This window comes from Onychostruthus taczanowskii, unplaced genomic scaffold (genome assembly GCF_017590055.1).
Source record: "Onychostruthus taczanowskii isolate IOZ18803 unplaced genomic scaffold, ASM1759005v1 scaffold21, whole genome shotgun sequence".
Classification (NCBI taxonomy): Eukaryota; Metazoa; Chordata; class Aves; order Passeriformes; family Passeridae; genus Onychostruthus; species Onychostruthus taczanowskii.
In genome coordinates this window covers 6,907,876-6,925,179 of record NW_024499351.1, presented here as the reverse complement: position 1 = coordinate 6,925,179, position 17,304 = coordinate 6,907,876, and the positions used below count along the sequence as shown (strand labels likewise).

The window sequence follows — 17,304 nt, the reverse complement described above, 5'->3', positions numbered from 1 at the left end:
GATGAGAAGGAATCTCTGGAAGTCATCTGACCTGAAACCCTGATGAAGCAGGGCCTCCTGGAGCTGGTCTAGTTGTTCTATTTTCATGTTAGTAACAACTATCCACAGTGCTATAACATTTTCCTTCAGATTTTTTATAGTAAACACATAGCAAATTTATTTACCACTGGTTCACTTTCCTTTCTTCTTAAAGTTAAGCCCATATGGGCACAACCCTGGGAAACACATTGCTGTCCCTAGGAATTGTTCTTCCACAGCATCCTTCCCCACTCCTACTGGATGAGAAAATCCTTCCCTTCACTTTCTTTAGGAGGCATCCCCACAGGCAGGAAGAGAGAAAGGCCATACGAGACAGCATGAGTGCCCATCTCCTGCTGTTTTGAACTGGATTTTATGTGATTTTACGTGCATTTGCTCCCTGCTTCAACACATAATAGAGAGGATCTCTCTGTCCAGAATGAACTGTCAGAGACTTTCCTCCTGCTGAACTGAGCCAGTAAGTCATTCACATCTTCCCCAGATGTTTCTGTTTTCTGAGCTAACAGGAACCACATGTACTCCCGGCTCTCCCTGAAGGTCTGGGCCAGCACAAACAGAGGAGGGGGGAATTCCCCACTTGACTTCAGGAACCAGGCGCCTGCAGGAGCAGGGTTGGTCCAGGATGCTTCCCAAGTGAGGGCTCTAACAAAGAACCACTCCCAAACCACTGGGAAGAGGGCACCAGGTGAAACCAACTGGTGAAAATGCCCCTCACCTTCAAAAGATTTGAATCCTTTTACACTTCTAAATAGCACTTCAGTGTCTTTGATCCTTGTAGTATGGAGTAAGCACTACATGCAGCAAACTCACCTATGGCAGTAGGTGAAGCAGCCACGCAATTTAAGACGTGGAAAATAAACAGCAGTGCCCTGTTTGCTCACTGAGTTTTAGTGTAGAAGTCTGTGTTTATTGTAATGGTCATCATGTAACCAAAGAATCTAAGCTTTCCCCTTAGTTTTTAAATAACAAATACCTTGTAAAATACTCATATTCTCATGTTTCCAAATATCAATGCAATTATGGTCAATGCACAGCATGCCTTCAGTCAAACTTTGTGGTCAGGCTTGAAGAGAGGAAAACCTACAGAGCAACACACTTGCAAACACCTAAGACCCTAATCTGGCCATTACCTTCCACTAACAATTTTATTTTTTAAAAAAAATTTACTGCATACTGAAAGTTAAATTTTAAATATAGGAAACAAATTACAATTTATGCCAATACAAATCTGAGCAAGGGAATTCAGGCCACTGAATACACTTCAAAAATAACTAGAAATTAGAAATATACCTTTTCCTTTCCAGTGTTTGGTTTGTGGGTTGGAAATTTTTCCTTTGCTCTCTCATTCTTGCACAGATATTGATCAAAATCTCTTGCAGAATGCATGCTTTCCCAGGCTCCAAAAAGATTCTATTTACTTATCAAAAACAGGTATCAAAACTCTACTTCAAATTTTTAGAGTCTTTTATCCAACACACAAAAACAAATGTTTACAGATGCTCACCAAACTCAGCATACTTAAACTGTCACAGAAGTGGTCTCCAAATTTATTAGGAGATACATCATGTTTTCAGCTTAAAAGCATGTGGTTTATTGCCTTTTAGTTCTGACTGCTAAATAGCAGCACTATTTGAAAAGACAGGTTTCAGAGACATCTGACTCTCGGGTAAGTGAATTTCAGTAGCAGCACAGGCTTACACAGTAAGGCTGGAAAGTAGCCCAGTGTTTTTCTAGGATATTTCTTTTCCTTTGTCTAGCTTTGGCCAGACTATATATATATTTTAGTGTTGCTTCTTGCGAGGTACTGGCCCCCAACCTGTGCTCAGTAAAAGGCTTGGACTTCTGCAGATGTCCTATGAATTCCTCCACTGAAACTCAAACTCCCAAGTCAGTTTGAGTTCCTTCTTCACAAAGGCACTCAGACATGAGTAAAGAACAAATTAGAGAGAATCACCACATCCCTATGCTGGTTTAAGAGGAAAAAAAAAAGTCAGACCACCCTAATTGTAATTCTGCACTTGCAATTTTCAACTTTTGACATACAGCCCCATGATCCTTTCATACACACTATCAGAGGACTTCTCTGCCAGTAGCCTGCAAGGCAGGACAAAGCCAATTTTTTGTCCAGGAATACACTAAAACATGGGGTTAAAGTTCGTAATTAACTACAGCTCCATTCAAAGTCCAGTGAACTTAATGAATATCAGTAAATTTCAAAGACTATCAGGTTACTTTCTTCTCCCAGATGAGCAAAGCAGATTCCAGGAGACAAAAAGAGCTTGATTTCTGCCTCCATGCCTCCAAGAATTATTATTATTTTTAATGAAACACATTGAGGGTCCACACTGCTGTCTGCAACTTGGTTTATTTTTAGCTGGTAATGTAGTTAATAAAAACCAGGTACAAACATCATCCTGCTTTAGAAGCACATTTTGGAAATTAGACAGCTCTGCTAAAGTCATTATAAAACAAGATTTTAAGATATATCTAAAAAGCCATAAACCAAACTGTTCTTAATATGTCATAAAAGAACTGTTTATCTATGTGCATGCATTGAAACATTTGATGTTGCACTTTTCCATTTATAGGGAAAGGCAACCCTGTCAGAGAGACCACACACTATGTCACATTTAGTACCTGTTAGGAAAATTTCAGCATGATTTTAATTATTTCCAAGCTTGGTAAATCCCCTTCTGCCTCCTTGCTGGAAGGGTTTACATCAATTAAAATGGACTATCCTGTAAACTGTTTAAATGCCTAGAAAACTTCAATTTGCATCCTAGTTAGCAAATTCTTCTCCTTCTAATTGTCCAGCTACAGCTTTGGCCAGACAACATAAAATGCAGTTTGACAGCTAGCACAGTACCTGGAATGCCATCCAGATGCCCTGTATTGCTCTCAATACCTGTGATGACTTGTTTGTGCTACCTACAGAGCTATCCTGCACTGCCAGAAACACCAAGAGAAAACAGATGGGCCACTTGGCTGCAGTGACAGCAGACTCAGCTCCTTCAGCCATTTGTATCTAAAGGGTAAACTTCTAGAAAAGCTGGGGCCATGAACCTGCTATCCTACATCTATGGCTGTGAATCTGTTGAGAAATTTGCATATGCAAAACCAAACACATTCATTCATCTTAGGACACCACCTTCAGGAGGCAAGACTATCTGGGATCCTGCCCACCTGAACCCCAGGGAAGAGCTCAAACAAGGAAAGACAGGTACAGAGACTACACAAGAGGAAGCAACACCTTTGCTGGAAATGGCACGGGCACATGGGCCAGGAAGAGAGGCCTCACCCTCCATCTTTGGATCCAAGTCTGGTGCACCTGGACGTACAGTGATGCATCATAGCCTTGATAATCAAGGGCCAAGGCTGAGCTGAAATATCTCCCTCACGCTGGGCTACTCACAGCATTAGAGCCTACAAGCTCTTTTTTTCAGAGCAGAAATATACAGCCAAGTGCAAAGCAATTACCCTGTAGTCATGTTGGGACTTGCAGCTTCAAGAAGCCCAGCATCAGAGGTTTCCACACACAGTTATCCTGGCAGAGGGAAAAATTGAGTTATGACCAGCAGAAGAAATTCTGCTGTTAAAAGCAAAGCTGGGGCTGGTATTCACTGACCTGCCCCTTGTATCTTGGTCTGCAATGCAGAGGGGACAGCAAAAGGTAATTACAGGAATATATAAGAAAGAAAGAGACCTCAGCATCTCCTAGCAAAGAGCAATCTTTACCTGCAGCCAGATATCTCCCTGCTCTTTAGTCTCACCAGCAAGATGAAACCTGAGAGCTTAATCCATGGTAAATTAAAGAACCAGTATGTGTTTTAGTTATTAATAAGAACATTCCAGGGAGTAGCAGAGTTTGTTCGTATATGCTGGCTAGGAGAAAAAACTTGAACATTCTTGCATGTCCTAGTTCACAGCTGGGATGCCCACCTCTTCTGGCAGAACTTGTTCTGGTAGCACAAGCTTTGTTCTTATTTCTCAATGAAAAAAACATAGGAATAATGAGATCACCATACTCTTTTATACATGTTTCTCTTTGCAGAAATAAAAGGCCAGATTTATGTTTTCTTTCATACTTCACTCCTATTTGGAAAAAGACACACATATTCTATTAAGCAGCCTCGTGCTGCAGTAGGGCTGAACACTGCTCTCCCAGCGTGAACACCTCACACAGAGATTTTGATATCACAGAAATAGGTCATCTGGAGTTTCCTTTGTAAGTGGAAGCTTTCTGGGAGGAGAAGGAAGGGTGTTTGTTACCAAGGAAATTCAGCTGGTCCTTACAGTAACAGAAGATGGATTACATGAGCAGAACAAAACTTCTGGTTATGCTTAACCACAATAAATACCAGATGCTTCCAATACATTTCTGCTTCACCTCAGGGTGGAGTTCCCAAGTTTTCAGGACAATATGTCCTAATAGTCCTTTAGACACCTAACTCCCATGTAAAAGGACGACAATAGCCTGCCCATAATCTTTCTGTGAAAGCTTTCATGTAAGGAGATACAAGTACCCCAGCTGAGTTTCATATTTTTGCAGGAGGAAAACAAAATTTTTACATAGCCCTTACAATAATTAATCATTGAATAATGAGTCATTTCCATAGAAAAATGTTATATTGCCAAACATCTTCCACACAGATGAACGTTAGAATTGCTTCTCCCTTGCATTTCAGGAATTAGTAAATAATGCTGGGGCCAATTCCCAAACACAAGGTGATTTTAGTAGATCACCTTGTTTGGGACCAACCCAGAGTCACCAACAGTTAAATGTAATCCCTTAAATTATACACCACTGGTAATGTCTGACAAAATGCAAGTGTAGAACAAACTCAAGGTAGCACTTACACACCAAAGGCAAGGGCAATCATAGGATTCAGGGGCAGAAAGGTGTCTTCATTCCCAAATGGCAGACACATCACTTTCTCCAATAAGGGGGTTGATAGCCAGGTTTAGAGCATGGACTAAGAACACATCACAGGATGCAGACACACATCCTGTGTCAGGCATTTGAACAGGGAAGGCTGCACACCCTGAGGGGTACAACACCATGAACTACACTGTGAGATACCTTAATTCTTTCTGTTCCTTGCATGGCCTGGGATCCCAAGCAGGCTTATGAATTTCAGTCCACAATCTAGAAACAAAAGAGATAAGTGTAACACTAGCACATCAACGCAGCCAAGCCCATCACCAAACCTCTCTCTGGGACTTCCTGTAACCACAAAACTTTGTGTGTATTTCAATTCATAGCCCTCACAGCAAGACCATCCCTTCCCTAGGGAAAGAGATGAGTGTTAAGGAGGAGATCCTAGGGAAGTGCTTTGCTAATCACACTTTCAGCTCCAGGAAAGTGTTCACGTCCCCGGGCAATCTTTTCAACAACATTGCATCTGAATGCCAAAAATTAAGGAAATGAAAAATGAGTAAAGAGCAAATTAAAATCCCACAGCATTTAATTGTGGAATCAACAAAACCTCGTGTTCCTGGAACAAGCACTGTGCCCCAGGCACCTCAGCAGCTGCAGCTCTGCACTGAGAGAGGCTGAGTCTGCTCAGCGTCCCACTGTCCCAGCCAAATGACAACGGGGAACACACGAGACTCAAAGCAAAAATCCTGGTACATGCCAGGGTTTCTCCTCCCTTTCCTTTTTAAGGTTTGCAGCACTGCCTTGAACGTGACTAACGAGCACAACTGAAACAATGGATGTGGCTTCTGCAAAGCAGCACATTGTCAGAGAGGGGATCACAGGGCTGGTGACTCAGTGGCTGCCCAGCATCACTGTTTCCCCCGCACGTGTCCTTGCAGGCTGATCTGCTTATTAGGATACAGCTACAGGCTGCCATGTGATCTCTGTTTGATGGAAGCATCGTCATGGTGCATTCGTACCTTTCTTTCAAAATTTAATTGATGGACACACCTCCTTGCAAATAGATGTCAAGAAAATATTAAATCTACTTTCACAAGGGAAAAAAGGGGTTAATTAATAAGAAAAACATAAGTCAAAGTTAACACATTCATTCTGGTATTAATATGATTTTTTCTTAACTTCTTACTGTATTATCACTATGATAACATTGTGCTGAAAACTTTTCTTTTCTACACCAGAAAATCTGTTGGCCCCTCCCATCCCTTAAGTTTACAACAGTTTAGAAACAGCAGCTTTTGTGATGAGAAAAATCTAACAGCAAACTCCATCTGTGCTAAAAGACCACGAGTCTCTCTAAGGTTGCCATAATGCCTGCATTATCAAGAATTACTCAACCTGTCTAAATATGAGATATATCCTTCTGAAATCTGTCAATAACAACTGGAAAAATCTATTATGTCATTGGAAAAAAAATAAAATGTGGACGTGAGCAATGGGATTGCTTTGTACCCAAGTTTCCACATCACCTGTATTTTATTTTAATTACATTGAGCAACTGACTGCAATTTCCCACATCTGTAGTGCAAAAAAAAATATTTTCGTAGCTTTTGTAAGATTCTGAAAAAAGAGATGCTCCACTCAGTTGCAAAAGCTGATCCTAGAGATGAGAAGGGACTCTATCTGATAAAACAGGTAAGTAATTGCAAGTATGACCAAGCAACTCAGTAAACACAGCATTACCCCTCCTCAGTTGTACATACTGCATGCACTAAGCATTAGATATATTGGAGGCTGTACATAGTAATGAAGATACCAGTGCAGAAATAAAATGCTGAACTAAGATTCTAAATTCCTCTGTTTCTGACTGCCAAGTGTCAGAAAAATCATAATAAAAATCAAAGCCAGCTCCACAGAGGAAGAGTCAGAGAAAATCAACATCATAAAAAAATGTGTCAAAACCCATGGAAACTGAAGTCCTGGAGATGTACAGAGCTCTGCTGCAGACTTAAGTTTTATGGAGACTTTCCTTTCTGGCCACAGGGCCCCAACTGTCTCAGGTCAAACCCACTGACAGGCCTGTGCTTCCTGCTGGAAGTTCTGCCCATACGCTTGGCAGAAGAACACTTCACGGCCCCTGCAAAGCTGCCTCTAAAGCTCACTGGTTTAAGGTTACATTTTGACTTCTCCTTACTTGGAATCTGACTGAAAATACCACTCATTTTGGCAAGAAAACTGGAAGAGATTCAGTGTAACAGGGGTGAGCAGACCAGTTATTAGCATCTCAGCAGGAGCCGCTCAGGGATGCGCTTCAGTCTCCACATACTTAAGAGCTAAGACAGCTTCAGTCTTGCCTGAAATTTCTCTGCCCTTTCCACTCCCACAGGATTTACTTCACTCTTTGGTGAACAAGTACTGAGTTCAGGAAGCCAAAGAAAGTCAAACATACCATAGATGGGTACTAAGCAATCCTCCTTGAGGGTTTTTCTGCAAACCATAATCCCTGCTTACAAAAAAAGCACTCTCAAAAGACAATACCCCACCTCAACACATAGAGCTCTCCCCTCCTCCTCATCCTCCCTGTCAGCCACAGATGGCCTGGAAGCAGATATGATGTTTTGGGAACCGTCACACAGACGACAGAGAAAGGATTGATGGACTATGTGTTGATTCCCACTGACTCAGTAACCCCTTCGTGGAGGTCACAAGCTCACACTTGGAGAAGGCAAGGCAAAGGAAGCTAATACATTCATTTACAGCTTCTTTTACCTTTTTTCTTTACAATCTGCCTGCTCCAAATTGAACACATAAGAGACTTCCATTAGGAGCTGACAGCTCTATATAAAGCTTATCAGGTTATCATCTAGCATTTCCTCTCCAGCACACAAGGTATCCTGCGTTCAACAGATATTTTTCCTGTCTTTCCTCTCAGAGGGAGGTCCAACTGTGTGTTGTGGCAATTCCCTTTCATCTTTTAACCCTGCAGTTGGAAGTTATGATATAAAAGGATGTGCAGGCAGAGTCTTTGTCAAGTTTTCACTTCACACATGGATAGAAATTTCAAAAAGTTCACAAAGTAATCAAGTTTCTTATTGAAACTCCAAAACACAGCAAGTTATATCTACTTTAACTCCTCTATTAAACTTATGGATATATCTATCCACACAAATATTTTTGCATGCATATACACCCAAACACAAACGCTGTGGTCTCCAAACAATTTCTGCTCATGCAATTACAGTTCTGCATTCAAAACCAGACAGGATCCATAGCAATCCTGCCAGAGTAAATCCAGTGCAACAGAAATGAGAAGGTTGCAGTGCAGGTGAACCCAGTCAGCCTGTTTGCCCTGAGTACCACTGTGGACACTCTAAACATCTGCTTCTGTTCTGCTGCTCGTGGTTTGACACAAGAAAATCTCCTTCATATAAGTTCCTTCTCCGGCCTGAATTTAAGGATTAAATAACCCCCCGGCCATTCGGGAAAGCCACGGCACCCCTTTGCTTTCCTTTAAGGCTGCCAGCTGATGAAGCGGCTCTCAGCCGGGGGAAGGGGCGTGCGCTGCCCCGCGGAGGGCCGCGGCGGAGCCTGCCCGCCGGCAGAGCTGGCCCTGCCTCACACCCAGCCCGGCCTGCCTGCAGCGCCGTCGGGGCGTTTTAACTGAGCCCTGTAACCGGTTATGGAAGAAATGGAATGGACTACTGGCAGCTAAACACATCGTGTTCCACAAACCCGAGCTAAGCAGTGTTTTCACACTGGTGTCCTGGCTTTATTTGAGCGCACGTTTAGCTCTTACCACAGGAAAACACGAGCTAAGCAGTGTTTTCACACTGGTGTCCTGGCTTTATTAGAGCGCACGTTTAACAGTAACAAGCTCTTACCACAGGAAAACGGCAGCTCATAGGCAATGCATTTGAACTGTCTTTTCTGCTCTGCCTTGTATTTTTCCATATAAATTTAGGTAGGTAAACAAGAATAAACACATCTTTTGAAGCAAGGAAAGTAGAAAACGACCATTTTCGCTTCACTGTCACTTGCCGCATGTAGCAGTGCCCCACAGCACAAGGCAATGACAGAGCCCTGGAGCATCCCCTCAGGTGTCGTGGCAGGCCTGAGGGGAGTCAAAGCCCAGCACAGAAGAAAGCCTTTCACGTAAGCAGTCACAGCCTCAAGACTTAACATGCCTTCCCACAGGAGTTACCAAATCCTGTCCACCTTTGGTTAGCTCTCCAAGCATCACCTTCCAGATTTGCTCTTTTAACTTAATGTCGGCCTGTGCCACAGACATGCAGGCTTGTGAAACACCCACCATTACAATACCCTCCACAAGTATCCCACACACACTCCTCCTGACACAGCCACGGCAGGGTGCAGCTGGATACCCCACAGAGCACGTACTCACCCCTCCTTTGCCTCCAGCCCAGCAGCCCCCACAGGCCCAGCCGCCATCCCGCAGCCTCCTGCAGCACCACAGCTCCCGAGGAACCATGGCACATCCGCAAGGACGCTCAGCCACTGCTCACACGCACCAAACGCGCCGATTCCCCCTGCCAGGGCCCACCTGAACCTCCTCAGGGGTCGCCGTGCTCCTTGCCCAGCCAGGCGTGCTGCCTCTCCTGCCTGGCTGCTGCTCACCAGCTGGGGCACTTGCTCACACACCTATGGCTTTGTGCCCGCAGACAGAGCTTTCCACATGCTCCAAACCAGCCTGGAACCAGCACAAATGCTTCCCTAGGCTTCATCTTCCCTGACAGCATTTTGGGGGCTGATCGAAAGAGTAAAAGAGGCCTAAAAAGTGCAGGTTACTTTACCACTTACTGCTCTCTGTGTGTTCTTCAGGTGTTTTTCTTACATGCTTTATTTCAAACCATCCTCATGGGTGAAAGAAGCCTTGTCAGCCCCATTTTTTCAGATGGGGAAATAAGGTGGAGGGAGGAAAAACTCTGTGGCATGCAATAGGCTAGAGTAATCACAAAGCTGCCCCTCTAGAGAAAATAAACTAATGACCTTTAGAGAAATCTTGCATGGTGGACAACTAATTAAAAGTATTGCTCAAATGACCATACAGGTCCAGATCCAGTAGTTTGGGTATTTTTTTCCCTCTTGATCTATTGTTCTGAATTTCTCCCATGACATCTGAAAATACCTGCCTTCTCATTTCCTGAATGAACCTGTTTGGACATGTAGGACTGGCTGTGAAAGGGCATGAAAGCAGTGCACCGCTGAACAAGCTGGATTGAGCACTAGGATGTACAGAAGCAAACGTCATACAAGGTCATGCAGGTACTTTTAACAATCTCATCCTGGCACAATGCCTGGGACTCACTGATGTCCAGAGGCTGTATTGCCATGCTCTCAACGGCGCCAAAATATCACAGGACAAATCACGTGAAACTACTCTTCAGAAACAAAAACACTTCTAAAGCAAAGAAGATGTCAAATGACTGTGGGATCACACACTCAATTATGGTTTTTTGAGCCAGTGTGCACTGGTAATTCTTGGTCAGGGATTCATGGTGAAGGCAGCAGGAATACTGCTGTGCTTGAAACTGCCAATAACCATACACTGGTGGCATCAAAATCAACACACATTCTAGCAGTGCTTTTGTATTAACCCCTCACTGGACTTAAAAGTGTTGCATTAGATATATTCTGCTGTTCTAATTTGAAAAACATGTATTTTATTACCATTTAAAGACTTTCTATATCATTTTATAGGGCACTATGTAAGCTGGCCTAACATTTTGCAAAAGAGGAATCCTTAAGCCAGAACCACAGTCAGCTTTACAAATGAATTTTCATTTCTTCATAAATTATTCTCTTCCAAGATTAGGAACACACAAGTAAATCACGGAGTCCACTCTGCTGATTTGACACATTTTTCTGAACAGCAAACAAAACCATTTCTCTCTGGAGTCTGAAATATCAACATCCATGCTGGTTACCTTTATCCATGAATCAGAAACCTGAACTTAGTTTGGAAAAAGCACATCCATATTCATGTCTATATCCTTAACACACGTTTAGGTTACAATATTCCCTGTAAATATTGTGTGGCTCTATTTTTAGCTTATACACGTAGGCAATTCAAACTAGCTCATAATTAATCTTAATAAACAAAACATATGAAGAGTGGACAGACTGTGTTTGCGTGTGTGTAACTTGGGTATGTAGCTAAGGAGCTTAACCCCACAGTCACATCATGGGTCAGCAGCACAGAGCTCAGATTGTTCATATTCGAGTTCGCACTGGATCCCACAGATACTTCTAGAATAATTGGTTGTTTATTTAAATGAGTAAAATATTTCCTAAAAAAAATTATTAATGTTTCACATTCTTAGTTCCAGTGCTTCATTTCCCAGCATCACACATGCATGGGTTACACAAACATAGACAGGGCCAGAAAAGCTTACTTCTTTTTGTATTGTCAAGACAGTTTGATTTGTTTCTTCTCCAAGGAACTTGGAAGCCTGTAAGAAGGAAAAGTGCTGGAAAATAAGAATATAACCTTATATGCAGAAGGAAAAAAGAGCAAATAATAATGTTGGCCCTTCAGAGTCACTCCTTCTTGAGTTTGCACTGGATGAATGCTGCAATACAATTTCATCACATTACCACAAGATTTTCTGATTTGGAGTAGGTGTAATGCACTACTGTGCCCACTGAAAAACACTAAAGACTAGCCTCCAGAATGTCCAGGAAAATTCCAGAAAACCCACCAATCTTGCTGCAATTCATAACACCTCCCTACAGTTCTAGGTACTTCAAGTAAAATGTGATCAGGTAGTAATGGCTGAAGATAATTAGATCCAAATAAACTGCTATATTTGGGTTCAACATGGCTGGATCTCTAGGCAGCCATTCCTTCATTGCATTTCTTTTGTTGTTGCTTTGTTTCAGTGTTGCTTTTTGCTTTTGGGGGTATTTTGTTTGGTTGGTTTTTTAGTTCAGACTTTAATTACTATAATAACAGAGTTGTAGGCAAGGATTTATGTGAGGGGTTTTTTTTAAACTTGAACTGGTCAGAGGATTTGTCACTTTCTTTTCTACATCATCAGCTACTCACCACCGGTGGACAGCTTTCTAACTGATTGCAGAAGTCAGTGTATTGATGTCACTACACAGAAATGGTTATCTCACCACGACTCTGCAGAAGGAAAACAGTGCTCTAGACAAAGTAGTATGAGAGCGTATCTCTGTTATCATTTCCACAATGTGTCCGTGCCATTGCTACAAAAAAAAATGATCACATGCTTTGTGTGTTACGAGGGACAACTGCAAAGGGATTAGGATTTGGTGACAGAAGCCTCAGCTTCACCACAAGAAATAAAACTTACCTCAGTCATCACAGACGGCAGAACTAGTAGTTTTAACTAGTTTAACATTTATGTAATGAAGCACATACATACATACATACATCCTGGTACCAGGTCAAGGCCCCCTGAGCTCACTTTTTTCCAAGTATGTAAAGAGACAAATTACCACAGAGGATTTACAGTGTATGTACTGGAGCAGAGACCAAACAAGAGATGCCACAGTGGAACTGAAGGAGCTACCATGGCTTCAGGAAGCCTGCAGCCCCATCTGCTCCATATGGCTTCAAACCCGCAGGGGGTTAATACAAAATCACAGACTCTAGCTCCTCCACAGAGACAAAACTACGGAAGTGACTGTCTGCTCGTGGATATTTTAAACAAAAAAGAAAACATATGGCCTCTGGAGCTATGCTTGCTTTTTCTCCAGCTGGTATGACACAGAGAACAGATAGCCTAGGCCTACAACTAAATGCAAAAGCTTTATTCCAAGGAGCAATTAGGGAACAATTTAGGGAACATGCTTCAATTTTAAAAGTTCTCATATTAGCAAATCAGAGACAAAAACACTGAGAATGCTCATGTATACTAATTAGTAAAAACCTTTAAAAGCACAAAATGTCTTAGCCATTTCTTACCTGTGTGACTAATATTTCTGCAAACTACTAAAGACAATTTAGAATTAAATAATTAAGCCCAGCCTCTTCTGTCACAGATGTTAATTTGTAATTTTACACATACACTAGTAATGAGCAAAAACTGAAACTGAATAATGGGCTTAATTCAGAAGGCTGAAAAGAAAGATCAGTAATTTCATTTATAAAACCATACATTTCTTTAAAAATGTTGCCATGTCAATTAAAGCCACAGTTATAATAAACAGTCAATGGCAGTCATGATGCACGTCTTTAAATTCAAGTCTTGAAACATGCTGATAAATACTTCAGAGTACAAACTCATTTGGTAGTCTGGGCCCAAATGCTGAGCCATCTAGTGTGTGTGCAGACACAGCCCAGTGACTTCTGAACCCCTGCAGGAGTGCCTATGGCTTGTAGGGAGCTGGAGCTGTGCACTGCCCAGGGACAGCAAGGCCAGGAGGGATCTTAAGAAGTCCTCTAGCCCAACCTCTGCCAGAGGATGAACGTGCCTTAAACACTGCCAGTGTATGAAATCTGATTTAACTTTTATATTAAAACTTAAGGAAATTATTTTATAATGTTCTCAGGAAATGTATTGAAGGGCTTTGCAAAGTTACCATCAGGATTATTTTCTCCTAATGCCTAATCTGAAGGTCTTGTCCTATGAATAGGGAATTTGGACAACAAGGTTTGGGGTTCCTTTTTTACTGTCTTCTCTGCAAAAGCTTTTTACAAATGTGAATAGTCCTTTAGTCCTTGCTCCTGCAGACTAAACACACCAAATTCTTTCATGTTTTACACGCAAAATAATGTTGTCTAGCGCTCTCATCATTCTTGTCTCTCTCTCCACCACTGGACTCCTTCCAGTTAGACCCTATCCTCCCTCAAGTGTGGTGCCTGAAACTAGATACAGTACACCAGCTCAGACCTCATTAGAACTTATTAGGCCTAATTAGAGTAAAAGGTTATTTCATGTGAATTTAATGGGGAATGTTTATTTATTCAGTCTAGTATGAAATTTGCTTTTTCACAAAAACATAACATTATTGACCCATGATGAACTTGCCACTCACTGGAATCTGCATGTCCTTTTCTATAGAATTACAACTAGCCTGGTCTCCTCCAATCTCCTTCTGTTAATTACTTCAATTCAAGACTTTATATTTGCCCTTAATGAAGTAAATCCTACTTACGTCATGTAATTTCAGTAATTAATGTAAGTAACTTCTTGTTCTAATCTATTTCTCCAATACAATTTCAGCTTTTATCAGCAATAATTAAAATTAAGTATCTATTGCATAATCCAATTTATTTTATAAAGGATATAAATTAGCATAAAATTGATTTCAGGAAAGGCCTTCTTATTACATCTTCCTAGGTGACAGTGAATTGTTAACAACAACCCTAAGTACAAATCACTCTTGTAGATTATTTTAAACAATGCTTCCTGCATTGGCTATGCAAACACCAAAAGCAGACTTTACCAACAGCCCCTTACCAAAATCACGATGTGTCACCTTTCCAGCTTCCCCATTCACAAGCCAATCACTCTGTGTGAATCACAACACTCTGTCATAGAAGGAACTGTTAGGATTAATCTTTCATTTTCCCTTTTCTCTGATATTATGTGTTAAAAAAAAAAGAACTATTGAATTGAGAAAGACATATACAAACTATTTCTTATACAGGATGAACATTCAAAAAAAAAAAAAAGGCATATTTAACAGAAATGCCTACTTCTTCAAGATACACTCTCTGCATCTAGATTAAGATCCTGAATTAAAATCCAATCACAACTGGCCTCTCTTCTTCTACAGACTGGTGTATTCTGGATCACTCCACTGGTGAATAGAAATTCTTTCCCTATCTGCTACATTTTATTGAAAACACTGCTGTCCAACACACTCAAAGTAGTAGGTCTTTAGCAGTCTATTTTTATGTACAGGTCATGTTATATAGATGATAGAAAAGATTAGTGATGGACACATGCTGGACTAGGTTCTTCAAAGACACTCTGACAAAACCACATTAGGAAACTCTTCAAAGACAGAGAGCCAGACTTCACAAACTTGATGGAGGTCCTGATACAAATCCATTAAATATCACAGCTGTAATAGATTAATCTAAACCACTTTATTTAATTTGTCTTATCTTTAATATTGTACTTGATGTTACAAATAATTTATAATATTTAATTTATAAAATGTTCACATTTCTTTGTAAAACCAACAACAGGTTTAAAGTAAAAAGAGCTTTGTTGCGGCAACAGCTTTGTTTAACTTCAACAAGACTGTAATTTTTTTAAGAGTAGAGAAATGTGTAAACATAAATATTCATTATTTTTTTCTGTACACATCTGTGTAAATTAGTTGATATAAATATAATTTACTATAGAAACATTTTTTTGTTTGTTTATGCTACACACATTTCTATGCTGGCATCACATCCTAGTTGATTCATCTTTCAAAGAGTGAGATTTATTCCTTTTGCATTCAAACCCCCAGTATGTCCATTGCCAGCAGTAGACTTCATGTTCCGAGAATCAGACTCACAGTGTCAGAAATTTAAAATTAAACTTCAGTACAAGTTTATAAATAATCAATAATGAATGTATTATTTTAATACCATAATCTCCAGACACTTAAAGGCCATGATCCAAGCCAACCAAAATCAATGACTGTTTTTTCATTGACTTAGCTGAAATTTACCCGCAGTTTCCAGTCTCATTTTAGTTTTACAATTTTATTACAGCATGAAGAGTTAAAAGTACGTAGTATCAGAGCTTCAGTGTAAGAAGTAAAGCCTCTAAGTCTTTCTGGGCCTCTTTATCCTGAAAGAAACAGACAACCATGCATCAATTTAGAGAGGATAAATCCCTTCATTTGCCTAATACGTGCCTATCCACATTTCTTTACTAACAACAGACATAACACACAACTGCAACAGCCACAAAATGTAAAGACTGGATAGTAAGTTAATTTATCAGTGAATACAAAAATAAAGTTTGAAGTGAAAACAAGAGCCAGATGGCGGCCCTCCCTTTACAGCTTGGTTAAAGCACTTAAAATGTTAGCCCACAAATAGCCTTCTAAGCAGACCAGTAAGCCCTTCAGCTTGGGATATAATTTTCATTGATGTACTTTGCATAAAGTATTGCCTTGCCTTATACCTGATGTAATCTTGCATCCTGACCACATGCAGTTTCTCTAAAGATGTTCTGTGATGTTTGCTAATGATTTATTATGCAACTAAGAAGAAAACATTGGGAAATGTAATTAATGACATAGGTTAGATGGTGGTTTCAGAGCATACAGCCATACCTACCTGTGACAGCCGCCATGGGCTGACTGCACCCTTGGTATCTTCCAGACTGAGCTCTCCCTGTGCTACTGGGCTCATGGCAGAGTGGGGCCAATGTGGGAGCAAGAGGCAGGTGACCTGCTGTGCTCAGAGCCAACACTACATTGTACTCCTAGGGCAGCAGGAAAAGGCTCCTTTTAGGCCAATGTTTTAAGTGCACAGCTTTATGGGGCTTCAAACCTAAGCCAAGCCTAAGATTGTCTCACAGGTACCCAGTGACATATGTTTTGGCTATTCCATGTATAATCTCCTTGGAAAGGGGCACATGTATATAAGCATGTAACCACAGTACAAAAACTCCATTACTCTACTTATTTTTAAGTGTCCTCTGGATATAATCTGCTTCCTTTAGTTGCTGCTGTAAAACCTCTAGCTTGCAAAATACACCTTGGTTGAAAACAACATTTCTAAAATGTCACCACCTCATGCCTGAAGGCTCATAAGGTCCAAACACCCAACACATGCACCCATGGATATTTAACAGTGCAAGTGAAAAGTGCCTGCACGTCACAGATTTTGTGTAAGTATTTCTAATGACAGGGTCCAGTAATGATAATGCCATGGTATATTCTCAAGGAAAATACTGCAGACAGTGAAGTAATCACTAGATTTCAGGATCACTTCATTACTCAATCAACCAAAGAGCTGGAACAAAATACAGAACATTTTAGAATATATTTCATGGGTGAAGAAATTCCTGCCTCTCTTTATTTTGGTTAGTTGTCTATAATGTCATGGAGGAACAGAGAAGAATATTGAGATGATAAAAACCATATGCCAGACATGTCAAACTACATCATATTATTGGTCTGGATTAAGGCATTAATACATTAGCTGAACACTTCTCTTGGAGTTACTGCCTTACTCCTACTGGCAACAATAGGCTAAACTATCTGCCTAATCATTTATCAGAGGCCTTTAAAGGCACACACTGCAAAGCCTGTAAGCTCTTGCCAAAATACTCTAACAGAAGGAAATGTCATACAGCACTGAGCACCCCTTAAACTCCACTTCAATACAGGCTGTCTGGAGCACCATGCCGTTGCTTTCACCAAAAACTGAAAACTTCAAAATTTTC

At 40.9% G+C, this 17,304-nt stretch overlaps 1 protein-coding gene across 6 annotated transcripts in view; it reads right to left on the bottom strand.

Moving 5' to 3' along the window:
* Positions 1-14,980: 14,980 nt before the first annotated feature.
* The window catches only part of RMDN2 (regulator of microtubule dynamics 2), a 50,416-nt gene continuing 48,092 nt past the window's right edge, over positions 14,981-17,304 (bottom strand). For 4 of the 6 annotated variants that reach the window (XM_041404433.1, XM_041404432.1, XM_041404431.1 and 1 more), the window contains 2 exons: positions 16,191-16,338; positions 14,981-15,696 (listed from right to left, as the gene is read on the bottom strand). In XM_041404433.1, coding sequence (XP_041260367.1) covers positions 15,692-15,696; positions 16,191-16,338 — 153 coding nt within the window. In that variant the 3' untranslated portion in view covers positions 14,981-15,691. The remainder of the gene's footprint in view (positions 15,697-16,190; positions 16,339-17,304) is intronic. The other 2 variants (XM_041404436.1, XM_041404437.1) reach the window with 1 other exon arrangement.